The sequence below is a fragment of the Neopelma chrysocephalum genome, unplaced genomic scaffold (assembly GCF_003984885.1).
Source record: "Neopelma chrysocephalum unplaced genomic scaffold, ASM398488v2 Primary Assembly neopelma1_42, whole genome shotgun sequence".
In the NCBI taxonomy this organism is placed as follows: domain Eukaryota; kingdom Metazoa; phylum Chordata; class Aves; order Passeriformes; family Pipridae; genus Neopelma; species Neopelma chrysocephalum.
The window spans coordinates 6,012,389-6,037,193 of record NW_020897700.1 but is presented as its reverse complement, the minus strand read 5'-3'; the positions used below and the strand labels follow the sequence as shown (position 1 = coordinate 6,037,193).

The window sequence follows — 24,805 nt, the reverse complement described above, 5'->3', positions numbered from 1 at the left end:
CCTTACCGCTCTTTGCCTGCAGTCCTGCAAAGCGTTGCAGCAACTCAGGGAGCCAAGCCACACTCAGAAGAGGAAGGTGCTGAGGGACAGGCTCTCAAACGCAACTTTAAACTCCTCTTGTTTTATTGCCACCGCGCCCCGCCTCCCAAATTCCGCGTCCAGCACCCCCAACGTCGTCCAAGGCAACAGCGACACCGCCGGGCGGAAGAAGCGCTGCGGCCCGAAGGCTTCCGCCCGGGCGCGGGGCGGGGCCGGCGCTGGCGCTGTCCGCCGGCACTTCCCGCATCCCGACATGGCGGAGTATTCCTGCGTTAAGTCCACCAAGCTCGTCCTTAAAGGGTCGAAAGAGAAGAGGTGAGGAGCGGGCTGCCTGCCGCGCCGCCCTTCCCCGGGGCCAGCGGCTGCCGCAGCGCAGGTCAGGGAGCTTGGGGCTCCCCGCACTGCCCGCGGTGCTGCCCCGTACGCCCCTTCCCGACCCCCGGCGGCGGGAACCCCTGGGCTCCCGGCCGGGACAGGGCGTCGGGCCCTGGGCTTTCGGCTGTGGTCAGGGCCCGGGCGGGAGGCCGTAAGAGAGAGGGGTGAAAGGGCCGGGCCGGAGGCTCGTTCTCATTTCTTTGCATCTCTCCTTGCAGCAAGAAAAAGCACAAGGAGAAGAAAAGGAAAAGGGAGGAGGATGCAGCAGAGCAGCTTGATATTGTTGGTGAGCAATATTCCAGGAGTTACTTGACAGAACAGAAGCTGTGGGGGATATAGCAGAAACTAAAGAGATTGTTATAGGACTTTATATACTAAGTATAGTTCCTACAGAGATTTATAACTATCTCTCGCAACATGTTATTTGTATATTGGGATCTTCCTAGACTCCAAATGGAACTTCTGATGCCAATGGGATGGATTTTCCACTTATTTTTTTTAGCTAAGTATATTCTTAGATAATCTGAAACTGCTTATCAGCTTGAATATCTCCTCCAGTACCACCACCCCTCACTGGTATTTGCTGCAGGAGGAGAGACTTTTAAGCACTGTAATGCAGTTACTTATTGAGTTAAATTGAAACTGAAGACACAAACATTAACCGGTAATAAAATATAACTACTCTTCATAACTACTTTTTCATAAAATAGAATGATCAAAGTGTGTATCGTCATGAACAATAACTTGACAGTGTTGCCCCTTGGCACTGTCATGTTCTTGAGTAATGACAGTTCACTTCACAAACAAAAACAGCTAGAAAGAACCACAAAATCATGAGAGATACACGTGTTCTGTAGCACAGTGCACATTAGGGGATAAAGATAATTTTTTTATTATGTGTATATAAGCATAAGATAAAATGCAGGGGGAAGTCATCCTTGTTCCTGTGTTAAAACAAATTATGAGAAAATGGGCTCTTGTTCATTAGAAGAATGATACAGATATTCTGTATTCTTTAATTTAGCCAGATTTCGAAAAAGTGGGTGAAATTTGGAAAATTCCTACATTGATCTGTGATCCCTGACTATGTAGGACAAGAGAAATAGTTCTGCGTATTGTATAAGCACAGGAAAAGGTTATTTCTGCTCATGGCAGATTGACTTGCCAAATTTATCATGTGGAAAAAAGACACCATGTTCAGATTGAATAATTGAAGGTACTTATCATCTTAATCAGGTAGGAAATATTTGTAAGACAGTATACAAGGAGAAAATTTTACTGTTCAAAAAAAATATAAAAGTCATAATTCTAAGTCATGCATGTGGCTAGGATTACCTTTAACTTTGGTAGGATTCTGTGGGACTCAAACGTTCAAACACAGATTGGCTTGAACAACTGAAGTCTCAGGATTACAGCTCACATGAAGTAATTTAAGAGCAAGATGAAATAGTGTATTTGCTTCTGTTTTCCTGGAGTACCTAATAATGATTGGATATGACCCCAAAACTGCAGGAGACTGATCAAGAGGAGAAAAAACCCCACACTTTCCTTGCAAGGTGTATCTTTTCTGAATAAATCAACTTGCTTTATAGACTAACAGAAAAAAGTGATAAAGCACAGGAGCTTGTAACTAGGGATGACAGGGTGGGGAGAAGAGCAGGACTTTCTGATGCAGTAGCGACACCATTCACCATTAAATTGGCTCTGGACTATAAAACAGTGCACAAAGATCTCAAGATAGCAAATAGAAATTTTATCTTTAGAATTTCAAATTCTTCAGAGAAGACACATATATATCATCTCTCGAACTGCTGTAATCAGAAGTTGGGATTGCTTGGTTAATAAACTGTCATGGTTTTGTATTACAGGAAATTGGTGGGCTATCAGTAATTTTGGTGAAATTACAGGAACTATAGCTATAGAAATGGATAAAGGAGCTTACATCCACGCCCTCGACAATGGCTTGTTTACACTTGGAGCACCACATAAAGGTTTGTTCCAGAAAATTTGAAAATAAGCAGTTTGAACAATGAAATGCCTAAAAGCATAAAACTGGCATCACTTAAAGGCAAGCAGTTTTACAGCTAAAACCAGTTTACTACAACTGCAGTAGTTGTAGATGAAGCATGCAGATGACTTAAACCTAATGACTACCAATCAGTTTTACTGATCTAGTTTCTTGATGGTTTATGTGTATAATAAATTGAACTGCACTGGAGATGATTACCTGTTAAAGGCCATACCACTTGCTGGATAAAAAGCAGTATAATTTTTATTAAATCCTATAAAATCTTTTTGGCATCATTTGAAGAGTGAAATTCAAGGTAGATGAGTTTTAAGGCTTATTGCTGCATCTTCTCTCAACATGCTTGTTTTGTCACTGCACAAGAGAGCTGTTAATGTGCTGGGATAATTAGCTTGTTCTTTGAATTTGAGAGCCATCACTCAGGCACGGACTGTTCCAGAACCCTGACAGTGTGTCTGTTTCACCTCCAGGATGAGATCAAACCAATGATGGCAATATTCTCTCATTTTGGTTTTGAGGGATGGAGAGGCTAGTAGCTTTTAGGATACTGAGCTGAGTTACAATAGCTTGAACCATAATGCATTTTGTTAAGAAAAAAGTAGCATTACAAGGAAGTTAAGGTTTTCAAAGCCACCAGGAGAATTACAAAACATTCTCAACTGCAAATTTCTTTATGCAAGGATCATCTTTATTTTATGTCTTGTTTTAAGCACTCTAAATACATAAACATAAATGAGCACCTGCATTGCTTTTTTAACTGTGAATTCTCAAAAAAGGAGTTTTTAAAGAAATAAATAATTTCCATAGTATTTACCAATGGTCAATGTTTAATTCCTTTTGAAACTGCAGTATTAATAGGCTAAAATATTTTATGTTTAATACTTCATACCTAACTAATGGAAAATTCATTCCTCAGATGACGAAGGCCCTAGTCCTCCTGAGCAGTTTACAGCAGTAAAGTTGTCTGATACAAGGTAATTCCTTTAACAGTGTTTCAAGTTTTGATAATTATCTGTTTTTTGTGTGAGTACATATTTTAATACTCTCTTTAAATACATTGTCTAACAATAAATGTGTTTGTGATAACTTGGATGTTGGGACTTGCATAAATTAAAAACGTTCTATATTTTTTTCCTGCACTTTCTTTTTGAGGATTGCTCTGAAATCTGGTTATGGCAAATATCTTGGTATAAATTCAGATGGACTCGTTGTTGGACGTTCTGATGCAATAGGATCAAGAGAGCAATGGGAACCTGTCTTCCAAGATGTAAGCTATTTGGAAAAGTTCATTTGACGTTCCTAGTGTTTGACTGTATTTTGAATTAATCTATGCTGATATTTTTTGTCTGTGAAGAAAAACTGTTTGGCAGTCTCTTTCATATTGTAACTTTTAATATTATGTTTTCCCTACTGCAGTGCATTTGCTATAATGGGAAGTTCTTAAAATATTTCAAATTACTGCGTTTTGGCAGCTATAAGCATCTTAAGAATGGAGGAGCCAGCAAGTCTGCTTGCTAGCTATTGAAGTATCCATACATAAAAGAATAAAACACATTTACAGAGATTTTTGATGTATTGTAGAGGATAAATGTTATGAATCAAGGATTATATACAATCTCATTATTCTAACAATGTGGGATGTTATTTCTGCAGAAGAAAATGGCATTACTAGCAGCAAATAGCCGTTTTATTAGATGTAATGAAGAAGGAGATATAGAAGCCAAAAGCAAAACTGCAGGGGAAGAAGAAATGATAAAGGTAATCACTAACTTCTACAATTAATACAGGATTGGGAGGGATATTCAAACAAGCAGGTGTCTCTGTGCCACAATTTGCTGTTAATACAGTTATAATTGCTTTCTGTAAGCTGTCAAGTGATTTGGCCACAAGAAAGGTAAATGAACACCAAGGCTGCATAAATTCTCAGTACTTCCAGCAGAGATAGGAAGATATTTCACCACTCCAAAAGGGCAAGATGTTAAAAAGCAAGACAGTCTATGTGATATTCCATGTAGTTCTAATTAGCTTGGTATGGAAGAGATGAATTATGACTGAATCAGGGACAGAGAAGGGTTTATCAGAGTGATGCAGAAGGGGAGATCTTTTAGGAGAATCTAAAAAGACTGTCTTAACTTTATCTGAACATGGAAAATATATGTGTCTCTCCACATAGAGGTAGGTGTCTACTAGTCAGAGCAATAATATTTTTAGATCAATCTCTGAATTGTCTCTGCCAAAACTAAGAACTGTAATGGTGCTCCTTTGAGATGAAGGTAATTATGTCTTACAGTAGTATTAAGGATTACACTTAATATTCCTCATATTTCAGGCAGCTCTCACTTTGATTGCAGTAGTCTCTAGTTAACCAGTTAGAAAGCTGTGAACTTGAAAAGTCACTGTGGCTCTCATTCTGTCATGAAGGATATGTTGTCATCTTTAACCTGTAGCTTACAATTTTATAATATAGGTGTTTTTGTTTTGGTTGTTTTGTTTTTTTTTTCTCAATTACTAGATTCGTACTTGTGCTGAAAGAGAAGCTAAGAAGAAAGATGAAGTTCCACAAGAAGACAAAGGAAACGTTAAACAGTGTGAAATCAATTATGTGTACGTACTTTAGAGCTGGTAACAGGCTCAAGTACTTTTTTTCACTTCTGTTTGGGGCTATCTTTGGTGAAAGGGCCAAACTCCCACCCAGCCTTTCCCTTGCTCTTCCCTCAGCAGGACAAGGGAAGAAAATAGGAGGAAAAAGCTCATGCATTGAGATAAAGACAGGGAGATCACGTAGCAGATGCTGTCACAGGCAACAGACTCAACAGTGAAAAATTACTTAAACTTGTTGCCTGCTAAATGGATTTGGGTACTAAGAAACACAAAATTTAAAAATACCACCTTTTCTTCCCCATCTCCCAAGCTCACCCTCACTCCAGAAATCTCTACCTGCTCCCCGAAGCAGGATGGAGTATGAGTCAGTACACAGTGGTTTCTTTCAGCCACTCCTTTCCTCTCCCACTTTTCCCCTGTTCTGTCATGGTCTTATCCATGAATTGAATGGTAATATCTGCTCCAGTGCCTGAAGCATCTCCTCCCTCTTTTTCTCTGTCCTTGATGTTCACACTGCCATTTTGCACTTTAGGGTTTTTTTCTGTTCTCCTCTGCCTGTGTGGCATTTTGCCCTTTCTTAAATACATTTTCATAGAGGTGCCACCAGCTCTGCTGATGGGACTTGGCTGTGTCCTGTAGTGGGTGTGTTGTAGAGCCAGCTCTGTACAGCACAGGGCAGCTCCTGGCCTTTTCTCACAGAGAAAACTCCCTGCAGCTCCCCCACTCAGCACCTTGCAACCTACATCCAGTACACTTTTGTTCCCTGATTTCTTACGCTAGTAATTGAAGAAAGGGCTCTTTGAAATTCCTGACCACGTAGGGGCTCATTCCTATTTAGACTGCCAAAAAAAAAAATAAAACCTGAGCAGTTTTCACCTACAGAAGCCTTAGTGCAACCGTAGTACTGGGATGGTTTGCTGAATTTTATTAGGCCAGTTGTCTGCTGTATAATAGAAACTAAGACTCTTATCACTGTTGTTTTATTGAAACACAAAATTTTAAAGACATTTCGCTTTTTATTTTTTTTTCTCCCACTTACAGAAAGAAATTCCAAAGTTTTCAAGACAAAAAACTTAAAATAAGCAAAGAAGATACAAAAGCTCTTAGAAAAGCCAGGAAAGAAGGCACTTTTCATGAAATGCTGCTTGACAGGTATTTCAAAATACAAGAAATATTGTACTGATTAAAAAAACTACTGGGAGATGGAATTACAGTAAACCTGGGGTACAAAAGAGGGCTAGATTCCAGGCAAGTTGTTGAGCATTTCTTCTCTGGTGACTGTTGTGTCTGAGTTCTGGGGTTGCCTTTTTTTTTGGGGTGTGGGGTTTTTTTGTTTTGTTTTTGTTGTTGTTGTTGTTTGTTTCTTTTTTTGTTTGTTTAATCTGAATTTTCAGTTCTTTAGCTGAAGTTAGCAGGTTTGGACTGTAAATTAATTCAGGTTGTTCAATGTGTTTACTGCAGAATTGTTAAGAGATTAATCTTTTTAATCCTAAAAATTAAGCTAATTTTTAACATTTTTCAATACCTATGGCCCCAGAACATTTTGGAGAGACAGAAGTTGCATTTTAAAGAGAAATAGCATTTATTAGGACTATCTTTGTGTTATCTAGTGGGAATATTTTTTTTCTCCCTGAGCTGAGGCTTTAGAAACTGTCTTGAATTTTTAAAGCCTTTTGTACCAGTATATGGTATAAATATTTGCATTAATTCAGTAGGTGGAATGCAGAAAACTATTTCTGATAATTGCAGGTGATGTGAGAACACTCATGGACTATTATTAATGTTTTGAGACAGCTAAAACACTCAGGTGTAATTGTATTTGGTCTTAATCTCAATCTTCTTTCATTCACTCTTTTCATATAGGAGAGCAAAAGTGAAAGCAGATAGATACTGCAAGTGACATCCAGCTGGTCCATCTTCTTCTGCATCTTTGACAGGGTCAAATTGAAAACAAGAGTAAAATATTTTATAATTTTTTTATTTAAGTAATTTTTAAGTATCTTCAGAATTGTATTAAAATTTTCTCACATATTGATAACCCAGTTATAAAATCTTATTAACTGTATCACTTGTGCATATTTGACTTGTATTAAGGGAATGGCTTCCAGAAAAATTAAAGGTATATCAATTACCAATGGCAAACTGTTTTTCATATACCTTAAGCCCTGGGACACAGACTGATTAAGTCCAGAGAGAAAGTTCCCTGGCTTTTAGTGATCTTGCCCTCAAATAAAAATCAACACCTCATTAATGGGTGAGCCATGTAGGCATAGCTTTTTACCAATAGCAGAAAGGGTCAAGTACATGAACTGATTGTATGTGTAGCTTAGGGGCTTTTCAATTGCTGTGTGTGTCCATATGCTGTGTGACTTAATGTAAAGAAGAGGGCTATGTTGTATTTTCCACACTGGTTAAAGGCCATATTTTGAGTTCCTGTACTGTTGGTAAAGATACACTGCACATGCTCAGGTCTGACAGAGGTGTGAGTGCTGAATTTTTGGGGAGAAGGCTAAGAGCTAGAAATAAACAGATGATTGTTGGCAAATGTTCCTGGCCAGTCTGAGGAATTCTTGGATGAAAATGCAGCATAGCTGTGAGCTGTTCTATCAGAGAAAAAAAAAACAAAACCATAATTAATTTTTCTCCAGAGCTCCTTAGTTTGGCTTAGGACTGGGGATTAGGGCTCATTAACTAGTACCATGCTACATGTCCCTCCCCAGAAATGTAAGTAACCTGATGTACAACCATTACATCACAGACCTGGAAGTGGCCTGGTGCCAAAACTACTCCCAGAAACACTGAGCAAGAGGCAGCACTGCAAGGAGCAGGCTGCAGTCCAGGCTCCAGGCTGCAGACTTTATTGGACAGTTCATTGCACGTGTCATTGATCCACAGTCACTGTGAATCTTAAATACATCTGAAGTGAATGTTGATGGTTGAAGTAGATTGATATTACAGCATCTGTTTTTCTTTCAAGAATCTACTGTTTGAATAAAAACTTGTCTGGTAGAACTCAAAAAGATGATTACTTCAAATATGGATGGATCTGGAAGCAGAAATCTATGCTGGTGAGAAGAGTGCTGAAAGGAGTACTCAGCAGCTGAATAAGAGCCTGAGAATTACCCCTGTAAGGGAACTTTCCATTTCGTTGTAGTGAAAATAGGAGATGCGAGGTGCAGGTGCTGTAAGTGCTAGTAAAGGATTAACAGAACTGAGAGGCATCTCTGTTATAGGGCTAGGAATAAGTGAAGCAAAAAGAAATGGCAGAGCAATGAAATGAGACTGCCCCAAGTAAAGGAAGAAGTACTAGAATTGGCGACGGACTGGCAGCCTTGCAGGGAATAAGAATATTATAGTAGCAATGGGGTTGCCTTCTGTGTTGGGACTAATGATATACTAGATTCTAGCTAAAACATGTTCTGAGATACACAGAAACGGTGATCTGGGAAATTCACTGGAAATCTGATCCCAGGAAAATGAAATCAAAGGTATGACACAACAGTGAAGATCCGTGTATTTAACTGATGCTATATCCCATTGGGATATTTTCCCATTGGAGATATTCATGGAGTCATCTTGGAGATGTGTCATGGCAGTACTGTTAGCACAAGGAGCTTTAATTTAACTAAAACAGAAAAGGGGAAGTAATTTGTGCAGCCTCTGCTTCTGAGGAAGGAAGAGATCTGGAGAGTGGTAATACAGTACTGGATAGGTGAGTATGAGAAAGCAGAAGGTGGACATAAGTTCTAGGTATGAGTGACACCAGCTGTCTTAGTACAGTTAGCGAGTTAACTACACATCGTAAGAAGCTTTTTTCTTCTGACTTAGACTTTTGAAAACAGCCAGAAGAAACCTAGACAACAAAATGGAGGGCCTAAAGTATTGGAGTGGACTCTGGAGACAAGACATTCTGATAGGAATACAGCAGAACATCCATAGTCAGAGAAACATGGCTACTGGAAGATGTTAACTATTTCTTAAACTGAGAGTTTCTTTAGCAGTGGAAGAACTAAACCAGAAGGACAAAGAGGCTTCAAAATGTACTAAAGATGATAAAGCATCTAGACAAAGATAATAAAATCCCTAAAAGCTGTCTACTCCAGAAATAAAAGATGAACAAAAGGGGCTGCAGATGTTTAGAAAATAATAGGACCAACTTAATCACACTCTTTCTTACCATAGTCCATAATAGTATATTCAGATATCTGCAAGTAAATACAGAATTTTTGTCTTATATGTACTTGTTTTCAACTGAAAATATTTTCCAGATCCTATAGAAATTGCTTGATTTCCTACTTTTGAAAGAACAGTCCCGTGAAAATCTCAAGGTTTATCCTGTTATGCTGTAATTGTCCTTGTTTTCTAAATCCACAGATTGGTTCTCTGTCTTCTTTCACCAGTGCTTAATGCTTTTCTGCTTTGGTCTCTAAAGCTCTGTGCAATTTCCCAGCTTATGCTCTGAGCTGGCTCCTTCCTACACACTTGCATTCCTTCCCTTCACCCAAGGCTTTCCCACATTACAGTACATTACTTTTATCCTTCCTGTTTCTTAATGTCTGCAGTTCCTCGCAGCTTTCCAATCAACCTTCTGCCAAGGACTTCCCTTCTTTTTCTTGCCACCCCTGGTTTGTTTTGTAAGACAGTTAATTGCACAGGCAATTAAGTCATGATAATAAAGACTGTATCACTTTTCTTCTGTGTGCCTAAGAACACGACACATCTTTGTCACTACATAAAGCACATGACACAAGCTAAGACACAGGCAGCCCAGAAGGTTTTGAGTATTTTGTCATAGTGCTTCCCACTGTTGCTAACGTATATGATCATTAAATATTTATTTGCTCACACTAAAATGATACCTTTTATTGTAAGTTATTTGGAGTATGCATTTTATTTGGCTGGTGACTTTTACTTGATATTACAACAAATATTACAATAACCTGATCTAATGGGTGGTATCCTTGCCCAGGGCAGGGAAGTTGTAACTAAATGATCTTTAAGGTCCCTTCCAACCCAAACCATTCTACGATTCTATGAAACAGATACCATTTATGTATAGTAATGAACAAATAACACGCAAGGTGCTTATGGCTGGATACATCTCATGTCCTGGATTTCTCGTTAGTCTGCCCCGTTGCCTGTTTCCTGCACTCCTAAGTAGGCAAGATAGAGAGAAGTCTTCCTAAAGAAGGTGCCTGCCTGGCATCTCCTTACCACGAAGCCTGCCTAAAATCTTCCCAAGGACACTGAGTAATTAAAAATCCCAGCATTTACGAAGTGAAAACTGGTGCCACGGGTTTGCTCTTAGTGTTTCCAAAGAGACGCGATTTTATTTCGGATTTTCCTGTGCGGAGCTTCCCTCTCGTGAAAGTGCGGCTGAAAATCGGCTCCGCTGCTGTATCATAAATGGAGAGGCGGGCCGTGTGGGCGGTGGGAGGGCTCTGCCCCTGCCGGGCGGGGCGGTGTCATGTGGCCGCGGCTCCGGGAAGCGCCGAGGGAGCGGGGCCGGGAAGTAAGGAAGGAAGGAAGGAAGGAGGATGGCGGGCTGGGGCCGGGCGCTGCTGGTGCCCGCCGCGCTGCTCGTCCTGGCTCAGCTCTCCTGGGCGCCGGACCCGGTGAGCCTGGGGCGGGAGGGAAGCCGGGACGGCGCGGTGGGTGGGATCGCTCCCAGCCCTCTCCGGGGGATGGCGGGAGGGATACGGCCGCTCTTCCCCACGCCGGAGGCCGAGCGAGTCCTCAAACCCGCGCGTGTGGATGTGCGGGGTGTCCCGCTGCCCCACGGGCTCGGCGGCTTCCAAATGGCTCCTGTGGCGCGGCCGGGACGGGCTGTGCCACGGGTGTGTTGTACAAGTCCTTGCTCGCTCCTGCACTCGGTTTCATGTGCGTCTGTAAGGTCAGTGTTGCCCTCTTAAGCCAAAGCGGCGATTTCCCAAAGGAAAGTTAGGACGGGCTTGCTAAAAGTATGGACACCTCGGAATCTGCTGAGGGTATTTGCTGTAGCTCACCCAAGGAGAAGTGTTAGAGTAGGCGGGCTTGGGATATTGTTTCTCGTTCTTTCGGCTGTTTTGTTGTTTGGGGGGGTTTTAAGCTGAATAAGTGAAATATGCAACTTTTGGTGGAATTGTGAAGTTGGGATGGGGCAGAGGTAGTTACTTGGAACGGGCTTGCTTCCATCTTCTGGACATGTAAACAGCTGCTCTTGCTTCCTGATGTATTTTTTTTCCTGAAGTAGCGAAGCGCTCTCATCTCAGCAGTTCCTGAATCTCCTCATCCTCTGTAAAGAGGACAGGTTTTAAATATCTCTGGATTTCAAAATAATATTTTGCAATCCATTTTTAAGTGTTTTGGGAACATCTACTTCTTTCGCTCTAAGTCTTTTCCTAGCAAATGATATTGATTTCAGGAAAATGAGTATGGAATTTGTGAGAGGGGAGAACTACAGGAAAGGACTGTAGACATCTGGATGACCCATGTTCCCTTAGCTTCCTGATTACACAGAACTGGGCTCTCTTCTTGCCTCTCTCTTCTTCCCTCTCTCCTCTCTCCTTCCAGTCCCATCCTACCCATCTCAGAGAAGTTTCCCAATACTATAAGCCAGCTCTAGCTTAAAACACCTTCAGAATTTTAGCCAAAAGTATCCTGGGGTATGGAGTGGTAGAAGAAAATGCTAGCTATCAGCAAAGTCTAGCAATTGGAGCTTGATTTTTGCATTTGATTGTACTTAGTACATCTTTACACTTGCATCTAATCCACTCTGTGTCCAGATTGCAAGTTGTGCTGCTGTGCAGCCAGATATCAGACTTGGATATTTTGGTTTTGTTTGACATACTGGATTGCATCATTTGCTGGAGAATAAACAATTTTTGTCTTCCTACATACAGCTGTTTGGGTTCTTTTCATTAACACAGAACATGGCAGCTAAATGTCTTGAATTACACCTCAGTGGAGCAGACTGTCAGTCCCTTTAGCTTTCAGTTAGGCCCCCTCAACCATACTGAACTTTTTGTCCAAACTGTAATTTAAATTGGCTTGGTCACCATTCCTTCAGAGCTGCAAGAGTACTCTTAAACTGTCTGAACAGCGTTGGGACTGCTGCAGCACAACAGAGTGCTGCTTTGGCATTGTCCTGTGAGGGAAGGGGAGCAGAGAGAAAAATGTGTTAGACTACAGAGTTCACAGACCAGAAGATGCTGAATATAACAGATTGACTGAAGGAGACTGAATGCAATGTCCTTAAACTATGGAATTGTATTTAATAACTCAAAGAGGTAATTTTATATTTATTCTTACATATGAAGATCGGAAACACTGAATATTAAGGAAGGATGCCACAGATGGTCCACTTCAAAACCATATTTGAGGGTAATTAAGAAAGTGCTGGCATTCCTTAGACTGGAAAAGCGACATTCAGTCTATTTCATATTAATGAAATTAGGCTAGGTGTCAAAATAACCATGCATTAATTGTCTTTACTGCGGTGATTAATAACTGTTATTACTTGATTTTTTTCTTCCTAGTTAAGAGTTCATCTCAACAGTTTTCTAGCTATTTGATTCCTGTTCCACTCTACTTTTTTTTTCATAATATAAATCTTCTGTGCTACTTCCATTTTTTTCTTTTTATTTCCATCTTTCCCCACATCATGTCCTCTTTCTCCTCCACTCTGTTTAGTGTTTTAATCCTATGCTTCCGCACATCTGGTTTTGTCTCATTATGTACATCCAAGTTTGAAAGTCGGCAGTACATCAGATAATGAAAATATGCAACCTACCGGCAACAGCAGGTTGTTTGGTTTTTTTTGAAAAAGCAAACAAAAAAACCCCAAACCAAACAAAAAAAGCATTAAATCCCCATTCATGAATAGCTGTATTCCTCCTAGGGGGTTCAATATATGTTTGAAAAGCAAATTTATAGTGATAACCTCCTGTTTGGAGCCAGCTTCTGCTGACGTTTTCTAGGGAACCACCTCTGGCTTGTCGCATTGGAAAGTGACAGCAATTCTGTTGTGCTGGAAGGGTGTTCCTTCTTCTCTTGCACAGCATTTATTGGTCCTCCTCTACTGTCAGGCCTCAGCAGAGGAGCATCTCGCTGACTACAGCAGTAACTTCATAGCTCCTTATTTCATTCTACTTCAAAAAAGTGCTTGATGGTTTTTTCTGTTGCTGCAAGAAAATCCTTTAGGTGTCTTTTTTTCTTTTTACCTTGTCAGAAAGATTTACTGTTACTCTTTAGCTGATTGCGAAAGGGAACAACTTTTTGTTCCTTGTTAAAACTTCGTGTAAAAAACAGAAGCCAAAACACTTCTAGTTGTCTTTTTAAGTTACTGCTTATGTTCCAGGGGAAGCCATGCGAGGAGCGGCTGAGGTCACTTGGCTTGTTAAGCTTGGAGGAGACTGAGGGCAGACTTCATCGCAGTCCACAGCTTCCTCACAAGGGGAAGAGGAGGGGCAAACACTGATCTCTTCTCTCTGGTGACCAGTGACAGGACCTGAGGGAATGGGCTGAAGTTGTGTCAGGGGAGATTTAGGTTGGATATTAGAAAGACGTTCTTGACCCAGAGGGTGGTTGGGCACTAGAACAGGCTTCCCATGGAAGTGGTCTCAGCACCAAGCCTGACAGAGTTCAAGAAGCGTTTTGACAATGCTCTCAGGCACATGGTGGAATTCTTGGAGTGTCTTGCCAGGAGTTGGACTCAATAATTCTTGTGGGTCCCTTCCAACTCAAGATATTCTGTGATTCTATGATATAATAGTTTACCTAAAGAAACTACTAATAATCTTGACTTTCTTCAGATACCTCAATCAAGCAGTTTTGAAAGATGTATGTGTTGTTTCAGGAATTATTGGCTCCTTTAGCTTGCTTTATCCATAGACAGATGAGGAATCTAAAATTACTGCATGTAAGGACGAAACATTTTCTCTGTTACCTCCCCCTTTTACTGTTGCTTTCTTCACCTCTTTTGTGACTTAGGTTGCAAAGGTCTGGGAAGATAAAAATAGCTGCAAATACGGGATTAAAGTCTCAGGAAGAAGTGTCAGGAGTGACATTATGTCACATTTAAGAGTGTTAGCACAGGTGACATTTAGCACCAGGAACATCACCTACAGTCCTCTGAAATCAGTTTGCATGGTTGCCACTGTTTCCTCCATGTGTACATGGGCTATACTGACAGATTAACTGAACTTTCATCCCTTTGAGATAATTTTTTGTTACAGGCTTTATCTGTCAAGAAGCATATTTTTGAGAGCAGGTTTCTCCTGAAGGTCCAAATCTGTGCACTCATTGCAGTAGGATGCATGAGTAATGTCACTTTTTCGAATTGATTATAGTATTGCAGGATGGAAAATTTCACAAGACAATTGCATTAATACTGTTAAGCATTTGTCTGACTTTGCACAAAGCCCGTGACTTTTGTTGCCTAATTAGTCATCCGATATCCTTCCCTACCCTCCTTGTTTTGACACTTCTTCATTTTGAAAATTAAATGGCCTTTTGCATTTGACCTTTTGTTCCAGCTATGCAAAGGCTATAACAGCATCACAGTGAAATCTAGGAAACACTTTGCTGCTGGTTCTATACCTTCGTCTCACGTGTTGGAAAACCAAAATTCATTTCATGCTTTCTCCCAGCAACTTGAAACAATACAAAGAGAAGCACATGATAACACACAGAAAGCCCAATTTAGAATTGCTGTTTCCAATTGTAACAAATTAGGCCAGTGTTTAAAGTCCGTGGCATTGTGTAAGACATTGTGTTTTCTATATTAATGCATTAAAACCAGAAAATGGGATTAGACTAAAGACAACACGGACATTATTTAGCTTGTTCCAGTTTAGTTTGTTCAGTTAGGTCACTGCTGGAGATCTTGTCCCAATTTTCATTGGAGCCAGAATGCATTATAAGGGCACATTTATAAAGTAATCTAATTAATACAACCAAATAAATATTCAAAATCAAGGGTGGGGAGGAAGGGAAGTGGTGGAAGGATTCCTACGTATTTTTGTTTCTGTTCTGTCTCTCAAACACTTGTGCTTTAAGGAGCTTACTGAACTTCTCAGATAGCTAAGGGACCAAATCTGGTCTATTCTCAACCGGCTTGAAGCAGAAGTACAGGCACCTAGTAGGCAATTGATTGTATTTCACTGGGTAAAACGTGCAATTATCGTTGTGGCATATATATGCATATGTTTATGTATTTATATGCATGCTTTATGTAATTGATGGGAAAACACCCTTGCATTCACTTTGAGTACACCTAAAATAGTTCTCAGACTTTCATTTGTAACTAGCCATGCTTGCAGTAATGAAGGTAACTATTTTTAGTTATATTCCTGAAATGCACCTTTCATAATGTTTAGCACCACTTCAGCAGCATTTTTCCACACTAAATCAAAAGTCCCGCCTTTTAGCTCATTCTGCCAGCTGAGTAATATGCCCAAAGTTCAGTGTGCTTTCCCTACCCCAGCTACACAGTGAAACTGAACACTAAACATAATGATGAATGGTGCTATAAAATGGGATTATGAATTGGACAAACAAAACAAACTGGTCCATTCTGAGATTTAAGATTTCTGAACTTGTATAAAGAAGTAAATAAAGTAAAGTAAGTAAAGTGCTCTTCATTAAATCACACTGAGTAAAAGTGGGTTTGTATCTTTATCATGAACTTGTGCTTGCCCTGGACTACATTAGGCAAGTTGTCTGAAGGTCTGCCAGACAGCATGGGGTGCTGCTTGTCCCTACCTCTTCTGTTCTCCTCTGCACCCTTTCCAAAGTCCCAAGATTTTGAATTGACTGACTAGTCCTAAAGGTTTAATTCAAAACTAAGTCTGCTAGAATAATACTGTTTTAACAAAGAAGCTAAATAGTAACGTGTCACTGTCTTTACAGTATGGAGAAGAGTGCAGGAGTAAAATGTACCCTCCTTCTGGACCAACGTAAGTAATGTGATTCAACTTGTCTAGCAAATTACAGAGAAGTTGTGATTTGCAAGTCTGAACAGGGTTTTTTCTTGAATCTCGTTCCTGTTGCAGATCTAGAAAATACTTGTTACAGGTGGGAAGCACCTATTTTGTCAAATGTTTTTTCAGAGCCCTCTTTAAATTTGATCTCTGGTATTTATCTTTCAGGTTCAAAGGGAATGTACCCACATATGTCATAAATCTTGATTTACCTCCCAGCAAAAGATGGGATAACTTGATGCAGGACAAAAAGACAGAGGTAGGATATGCAGAGCTTGTTTGAAGCTTAGCAGGTATAAAGCTAGCACATGGCCTTTTATTTTCAGAAAGATTTTGGAAAGGAATACAGGTGCTAAAATTATGTGAAAGGGATAATATTTTGAGTTGACTTTTTTAATATGATTCTAGCCTAAAATAATGCTTGAGTAAATTTTTTTTTCAGTTCAACACTTGACCTAGCAGTATCAAATGTAGAGGCACTGATGTTTGGGATGTAGAGGAATAAAAAACAGCGTGCCATAGAGCAAGTGTGTGCCATTTGATTTATCAAATCTCTTTAGTGATGAAGCAGTGCAGGGTGAAGGGGGAGGAGTGCACCAAAGGAACGGCCTGAGTGAACTGAAGTGAAACTGAGGCAGCATCCCTTCTCCTCTGCACCTCCCTGCTTCTCTTAAAACACTGCATGAGATGGTGAAATGGCAAGGAGGAAATTAAGAACTTCCTGCCCTTTTCAGGGATGCTGGTTGTAGCACTGATGTTTACACAGCAAAAATATTTTTTAAAATACTTGAGCCTATTTCAAACTACTTGAAACAGCTGTTCTTCTGAAGATTGCTAAAAGTTCAATTCAGTAATAATTACTTTTTCAAACAAGGCCGGGGCTTTTTGCTATACCCCTGCTGACCTTGAGCTTTCAACTCTGAAAGCCAGACAAATTCTACTTACATGCTAATATTTATTTTTAAAGTCTCATTTAAACCAGTGGGTGTTGGAAGCTTCAGGTTGCACCTTAAATTCTGAAAGGTTTTATCTCTTGTGTACTTTGGAGTTAGATGACATGGAAAGGAACTGTTATTTGTGGCCATTCCCATGTCGCAAATGGAAAGCATGTACTTTTATAAGAACTTTGTCGAGTATTTTTGTCTTCAAAAATACCAGTGCTTAAGCAAAGAGCTTGTAATTAACATTTTTAAAGATAGAACGGTGCAGAGTATTAAAATATGATCAAAGGAGCACAAGAGGAGGATGGGTTTCCTGTAATCCATTTTTTCTGGTAGAAGGACATGTTGGAACTAATCTAGAAGGTTACTTGAACAAAGCTTGAAGACTGATTCTAGTTGGGGGTTGAAGGTGTTTTTCTCACCAAGAACACCACATTTAGCACTTTATTTAAATACATAGTTTCTCAACATAATGTTTTTCTGAAAAGTCTGTGAAGGGATTCTGTTAATATTCTAGCAATTCTTATGACTAAGAGTTTCTATTCAGTAAAAGCCCTTTTTCTTTTTAGCTGAAGACTGTGGTCCAGAATATTAAAGATATAGCAAATACCTTCTTCCCCAGTGGCAAAATTGTTGACATAGTGGATAACAAAATAGTAAGTATTTTCAGCTTAATTATTTTATTACTGTATGCTCTGACTACCAGAATTAAAATGCTACTAAATTTGACGGTTAAGAACTTTAAAAGTTCCTAATTTACAAGTTCTTAATTCCACTTCCAGAAAAGAACAGAAATGCTATTTAAAGAGTCACTCTGAAATTTTGCCGTCTTGTCAACTCTGAATTACTCTGAAACCATCAAACAAAAAATTCATGTGTCTCTTCCTCCTCTAATTTTTCCCAAGATCTTTTCAAGTTTGGATTAGTCACGCTAGGCAAATATGCTACTGACTTAGTTAATGTAACAAAACACTTCACTGGAATTCTTTGTGGAATGTTCTACTCCTTTTAAACAGTAGCATAAAATCAGGTTTTGTAAACTGTAATAAGGGTCTGATTACAGGGACAACTTGGACCAGGCCTCATCTTAAAAAATAATTTGATTCAAATTAAAATAAACTTTGGCATGGAATCAGGACAGGGGAAAGCAGTGTAGCGGTAGACACAGCATAAAGTCAGATTTCTTCCCCATTTTTATTTGCAGCATATCCCTGTGTGCCTGAGTGGGGTTGACATAAAGGCAGCACATACAGGTAGTCATACCAATGTGGGAAAGTTAGGGATGCCAATAAACACATGAAGGTAAATTCCAGTTGAGCTTTTAATATATACAAGTCCTATTTCACTCTGTTCCATCTCTTGCTGCTAAGGTACTGTGCTAGTCTCCATTGCTCACGTCAGTATTTTGATAAGTAATAGTTTTTACTTTTCCTAAGTATGTGCTTGTCTTCAAAGGACTCTGCAAACATCTTCAAGTTCTACTGGCTGCAGAGAAATTACATACTCAGTAGTTGTGAGAAGGGTGTACCTGTTGGGGAGTAACAAAATAGTGTTAATTTAAACATACGTCATACAAAACTTTTCTTTTCAGGCTCATCTGACTGCCACACTTCCTTATCCTTTCAATGAAGAACTCCAAGGGATTGCAAATTCCTCTGGGATTCCTTTGGGTAATAGTTTTCAACACTCATTAACATAGTGGAAAACTAGGAATCCAGACTTGTTTAAAATTAGTATGTTTACCAGTCTGCAGTTAGTTGTAGTCATCTGAGACCTTAACAAATTATTAATTAAGTAGGTAAAGCAATAAATTGCATTTCACACTAAATAAAAACAGTATTTTAGAGAACGGAATAAAATCACATAAGCCTTTCATCTGACTGGGACTTCTCTGTAGAGCTGTAGTTTCTCACTCCTAAGTTTTGGGAACTGGAGCAGGTCTCAGCTCCTGTGCACCAAGATTTGGGGGAATCCTTTATTCTCGTCTTTCAGCTGTGTGTCCGCTGTTGACATACAAAGGGCAAGCTCAGTCTCATGCTGTGATTTCTTTTCCTTGTGATCCTTGCCACTTCCTTCTGCCTTCCCTTTGCACCTCCTGCAAAAGAATGCCATTCCAGGTGAGAAGTAGGCACTGAATTCTTCCAGAATTTAGACAGAGAAGGACCGTTGACCTGTTCCCACTGCTTCCCTCATACAGGAGCAGTACACTTGGTGCTAGGCAGCTGCTCCTATATGGGAGTAGGGGTACATATAGCAACTTTCTTCTTTTAAGTGAATTTTATAGCTTCTTGTGAAGTTTCCAGAGGAGGAAGTAGCAATGACTGTCATCTTTCTTTGTGGCAAGGCAGAAGGCCAAGAGAATCTGATCCTTCTGTTTGCCTTTCAGAAAGTTCTTGATTTTGTTGAACCAGTTATTTCAAAGATCAAATAAGATTTAAACAGGAATTGTTAACAGAAGTATGACAGGATACTGAACTTTGCACTATGCTCGTTTCTAACCATTTTTTTTCCTGTTCATGGCAAAAGTTTCAAACTATTGAACTTTGTTTCTTTTTGTTCTAGGGGAAATTGTTATTTTTAACATCTTTTATGAAATTTTTACTGTATGTACATCAATAGTGGCAGAAGATAAAACAGGTAATGTAACCCAGAATAATTTTAATAGTCTTCTTTTATGTAGAAGAGGTTCCACCTCAATTATACAAATACAGTCCTCCTCAGCTGCAGGCAAAAAGGTCTAGTAAAGAGACTAAAAGCAAGGATAATAAAAAGGTATTCCTTGAGAAGGGAATAAGAGATCACAGGTGTTTTAGGTTAAAAAAAAAGGGCAAATACTTTCAAAGATGGTTTGGATTTGGTTTTGTTGGATTTTTTGTTTGTCGGTTTAGGGAGTCTTTTGGGGTTTTTTTGTGGTTGGTTGGTTGGGGTTTTCTTAGTAGGTGGTGGTTGTATTTCTAGGGGAAAGAAACACCAGCTAGACACCTGAAACTTTCTCAGTGCCATGCAAGATTTTGCATCTAGTTTCTAGCTATTGCATATGTCTGGTGCTAGAGACTGACAAAATAGGTTGTCTCTTTTAAGAGGATAGATTCTTTCATTCTCCTTCTCAGTTCTGCAGCCCTTGTCTGCACCTGTTCCAGCTTAGGAAGTTTCTAAGGGATTCTCAGACAGCTTACAGATGTCTCACTTTTAGAGGAAGCTCAATGTGTTGTCATTGAATTAAGATAATGTGGAAAGCATCTGAGGCTCAGATGGACCGCAGTCTGCAAGATTAATTGATCTCAGTTATGGCAAAACATTTTTCTGATCAAAAAAAACCCCACCATTATTCTGTGCTTATGAAAAAGGCAACTAGAAATGGTATTTTCCTTGCTTACTTTCCCAGGTATTTGCTTGCTTAGTCATTTCTTGCATTTCTAAGCTGAAATTTGTCTCTGTCTTTAAAAAATCTTATTTGTTTGTTTGTTGTATAGGGAAACTGTACCATGCCAGAAACTTGGATTTTGGTCTCTTTCTAGGGTAAGTACCTAAACTTGTGACTTTTTTTTTTTTTTAAATCCAAAGAAAAAGCTAGCTGAACTTGAAATTTCTGCATGCATTTTTTGAGTCTAACTGATGAACTGGATGTTGTTAAGACAGTGACAAGTAATTCTGCATTGTGTGTTGTGCAAAAAGGCTAAAATGAAAAGGATTATTTTGCTGATGTTATGTCAAACTGCCCCAAGTGCATCAAGAACAGTTGTGTTACTAAGTTTTTTCTCAGCTCCGGTTTAAACTGTCTCAAACCACAGAATGGCCCCTGTAACCTTATCTCTGAGGCACAGTGTCTTGTTCTTTACATGATGGGATGCAGCATCAATTTTAATGTATGCAGTGAAATGGGGATTAGATTGAGGCTTGGCTTTTTTATGTTTTTTTTTCTTTTCTCAGATTATTCCCCTAGTTACTGTACTGTACTTTACTGGCACTTCCCATGACTCCTCATTGAGGAGTCAGTGATTTATATTCCACTGATCTAACACTGTTATTCATTTGGATACAAACACTGTAGTTTGTTGCCCAGCACTGCATTCTCTTTTAGCTCTCATTTCATACCCCATGGTCAGGTAGTTCAGCATTTGCTTTTATTACCCCGGTATATTTTGTAACATCACTCATCCAGACAACACTCAGTGCCCAATTGGAATTTAAATGTTCATCTTCATTAAAATTCTCACCTGCCTATCAAAAACTCACTTGTTGTCAACTGTAACTCCACCAGTCCCTTGGCATGTGTTGAACTTCTCTCACTTGTCAGAAATACTGTGAACATGTTCCCTGAAAATTAAAGAAACTTTCAAAGCTGTTCCCAGAGCCTGCATTGTTTTCAGAATATGTAAGGATCTGCTAAGTGATCTTTATCACCCTCTTGCCTACAAACTGGTCTGGCTTATCTTACAAAGCCGACTTGGGACTCCACTTCATATAGAGAAAATCCAGTAGTATGTGATTTCTCTTCTTTGAAAAGTAAGAATTCGAGGTTTGGTGTCATAGGCGGTACCTGTAGCTCCCTTTGCCATCAGGAACAGAAAGAAGTTATGTGTGTTCACAACAAACCAGCTGTCATGGTGGTGCTGTTTAATCCTAAACACTGTATATGCTCTTACCTCAGACAAAACTTAGCTATTTTCACTGCCTGCCTATCTGTTTAGACTTCTTAGATGTTCATTGCTGTTGCTGCTCAGGTAGCTAGGGAGCAGTGGTGTTGCTTGACATGAGTAAGATCAGAGGATAGGCATCACACACAGCACGCCTGCATGCTGTGAAGGGAGATTTTAAAAGCTACCAAGAGAGGGAAGTTTCAAATTATGTACTGTGTTCTGCAGGTGGGATGTTAAAAATAACTCTTGGACTATAACTCGGGAACTGAAGCCTTTAGTGGTACTCTTGGACTTTCAGAGGAACAACAAAACAGTATTCAAGTCTACAAATTTTGCAGGATACATAGGCATGGTGTCTGGAGTCAAACCAGTAAGTATGGGGAAGGGGCCTTGTCAGTTTGTTAAGAATGCTTCAGGCATTCTTGGGATGTTTTTTAATAAATGATCTCTTAATTGTTCTAGTACACAGCATAGCTACTTGAAAAAAGATAAAAGAAAGCAATGCTACAATATTCCTTGTGAAAGGAGATTGCCTAAATGAAATATTTCACTTTGGACAATTCTTAAAAACAGCATTGAATTCTGAATACGAATGTTGAATTCTGAATACGAGGAGTGATTACGAAGTGCTCAAGTGGTTAGAGTTTCTTGCTAGCTAATAGGTACTGCTGTAATCCCAGAGGTGAAATGGCGTACTTGTGCTATTTTGACTCTTTCTCCAAACCTTTGTAGAAAAAGGTCTCCTAAATTTTAAGATTTTTTGATTGGGTTTTTGTTTAATAGGTACCTGAAATCTGAGGGTTATCTACATCTTAAAAACCAGCTTTACAGAACTATACCAGGGTCTGCAGCTTTCCACAACTTCTCCTTTTCTACATGATCTCCCTTTATTCTCTATTATAGGTGGCCCTTCTTGTAGTAGAGCATTCCTTATATAAACCCCTCCATTGTATCCATTTGTTTTTGTCTTCTGCTCAAATAAATTGGGAAGAGTCCATTCTGAATATAATCCATTGTAGCTGAATTCAATTTTTCTCTGAAAGAAACAATTAGGAGAGACTGGAATTTGAGTTTGAATTGCATGTTGCAAGTAGCATGGATTGAATCAAGTGCAGCTGCACGCCCATGTGAATACCAGTAATATGTCAGGGCGTACTTAGCAGTGGGACTTTTGCCTTTAAACTGGAATAGTACGCACAGGTCTGAGAAGAAGGTGACATACAGCAGGGAAAGGAAAACTGGTAACTCAGTGATGCAACACAGACCAAAAGAAAAAGTGGCCACAGGCTTGGCTTGACTTGCTTAGCATAAAAGCATGCTTTGCTGATTGCTCGGCCGGGTCAAAAAACTATGAATTATCATTTCTGCTTATTCAGACAGTGGTAAATTAGGTTCTTCTCTGCATGGGATTGATCTTGCAGTCTTATTAGTCAAAGAGGAAGAGTCTAACAAACAAGAAGCTCAGTTGACATCTAAATTGCAGTGCTACCTCTTGTTTATTACTGGTACTAGTGAGCTGGCAATGGATGAAGGTTGGCTTGTTTAATGCTTTTCAGAACTTGTTCACACTGACAATGAATGAGCGTTTCAGTCTTGATGGTGGTTATGTGGGTGAGTAACGCTCATTTCTTTTATTATTTCTGTACAAGTCTTCCCGAACTTGGACATACCAATTACCTTAAATAGTAAATAATGACCTTAATAAAAATGATTAATAGATTCCAGATGAGTAAGATAACACACAGCTTGTTTTAAAGGCTGTGAAAGTTGTAATTGCATGAGTGAACTGTCTGAAAACACATTAGTGTAATCAGTGATATTTTGCAGGAATCTTCGAATGGTTTCTTGGTAGAAGAGACGGTATGTGGATGGGCTTTCTTACAAGAACAGTATTAGAGAATGCTACAAGGTATTTCCCCTCCCTCTAAATATTCTACTGCTTTAACTTGCTTTGCTTTCAACTAGCAGGAATACTGTGGATCTGTGCTTTGTATCCAGTGATACGGACACCTTCCTAGTGGCCCTAACATTAAATTGTTCTGGTATTGCTGGTACTCTGGAGTGGGGGCCAAGACGTCACACATGATGCCTCAAATTTTTTTCTCAGATTTTTTTTTCTAATGAACCTGTTGGTATCTAAAGGCATAACAGCATTCTGCATCAAAACACATCCAACACGTAGTTGGAGATTATATTAAAGGAAGTATATAGTATATTACAGGAAGTAAGCAGAAACAAAGCTATCATGCAATTAATTAATTCAGTGGAATATGACACAGTATGTCATCATCATTTTATTCATGTTTTAATGTTGAAAAAGTACAAAGAGCAGCTTTAAACAACCATACTTCAGATTCAAAATGAGTAGAGATGCTTTGCTTAAATGTGTTCCTTCGTTGTGGTCCTGTCTCCTCATATGTACGTGAAGGGGGAAGAAAGACCAAACTAGTAACAACCCAAACTTTTCCTGGGTCTGTGTAACTTGTCCTTCAGTACTTGAACCATTTATAGCGTTTAATAGTCCAACACTACTTTATCCACAGTTACCAGGATGCAAAAGACATACTGGCCAAAACAAGACTGCTGGCTCCAGCTTACTTTATACTGGGTGGAAAAAATTCTGGAGAAGGATGTGTGATAACTCGTTCCAGGACAGCTGCTCTGGATATCTGGGAGTGAGTATGCTTGACCTGACACCCAGCTCAGCCTTCCAGAAGAGTACAGGTTCCACCAATAATAGTGTCCGCTATTTCTTGTGACTTCTGTTGTACAAAAACTTACTTTTTTACCATCATTGAAAAATACCCCAGCAAGCCTAAAAAAACCACCTATCTGTATATAGTATATACTGTATATATGTACTTACTATATACTTAGAGAAGCAAAACACAAACAGAGATGTCTTTTCTAGCCTTGATATCAAGAAAGGCACGTGGTATGTGTTAGAAACAAACTACGATCGCTGGAAGCCTCCACTAGTATTGGATAATCGTAGAGGACCTGCAATGAAATGCCTGAACCACACAACACAAGAGGTAAAAAATCCTCAAAATATGTCATATCCTAGTAGCATTCAGGTTATTTTCAAGCACAGCGGTAATGATAGAAGTGGCTGGCGGTTTTATGGTAACATCGCTGCTTCTTGGTAAAAAGTGCCAGCTGGCCCTTTCCATGCTTCTTTTTCTTTTTTTTTTCTTTTTTTTTTCTTTTTTTTTTTTTTTT

At 39.5% G+C, this 24,805-nt stretch overlaps 2 protein-coding genes across 2 annotated transcripts in view; both read left to right on the top strand.

Annotated features, from left to right (window-relative positions):
• The first annotated feature begins 220 nt into the window (after positions 1 to 220).
• FRG1 (FSHD region gene 1) lies at positions 221 to 8,057 on the top strand. The gene is made up of 9 exons (XM_027676535.1): positions 221 to 354; positions 633 to 700; positions 2,283 to 2,405; positions 3,357 to 3,414; positions 3,593 to 3,707; positions 4,094 to 4,198; positions 4,953 to 5,044; positions 6,083 to 6,193; positions 6,905 to 8,057. Exons 1-9 carry the CDS (start codon positions 293 to 295, stop codon positions 6,939 to 6,941), a joined length of 771 nt encoding a protein of 256 aa, XP_027532336.1. The 5' UTR covers positions 221 to 292; the 3' UTR covers positions 6,942 to 8,057.
• A 2,453-nt stretch (positions 8,058 to 10,510) lies between these two features.
• ASAH1 (N-acylsphingosine amidohydrolase 1) overlaps positions 10,511 to 24,805 on the top strand; it is an 18,187-nt gene continuing 3,892 nt past the window's right edge. The window contains exons 1-12 of the mRNA XM_027676534.1: positions 10,511 to 10,656; positions 15,932 to 15,978; positions 16,171 to 16,261; positions 17,513 to 17,599; positions 18,535 to 18,613; positions 19,506 to 19,580; positions 20,417 to 20,462; positions 21,809 to 21,953; positions 23,140 to 23,194; positions 23,411 to 23,492; positions 24,127 to 24,258; positions 24,495 to 24,618. Of these exons, the coding sequence (XP_027532335.1) occupies positions 10,579 to 10,656; positions 15,932 to 15,978; positions 16,171 to 16,261; positions 17,513 to 17,599; positions 18,535 to 18,613; positions 19,506 to 19,580; positions 20,417 to 20,462; positions 21,809 to 21,953; positions 23,140 to 23,194; positions 23,411 to 23,492; positions 24,127 to 24,258; positions 24,495 to 24,618 (1,041 nt within the window). The 5' untranslated portion in view covers positions 10,511 to 10,578. The remainder of the gene's footprint in view (positions 10,657 to 15,931; positions 15,979 to 16,170; positions 16,262 to 17,512; positions 17,600 to 18,534; positions 18,614 to 19,505; positions 19,581 to 20,416; positions 20,463 to 21,808; positions 21,954 to 23,139; positions 23,195 to 23,410; positions 23,493 to 24,126; positions 24,259 to 24,494; positions 24,619 to 24,805) is intronic.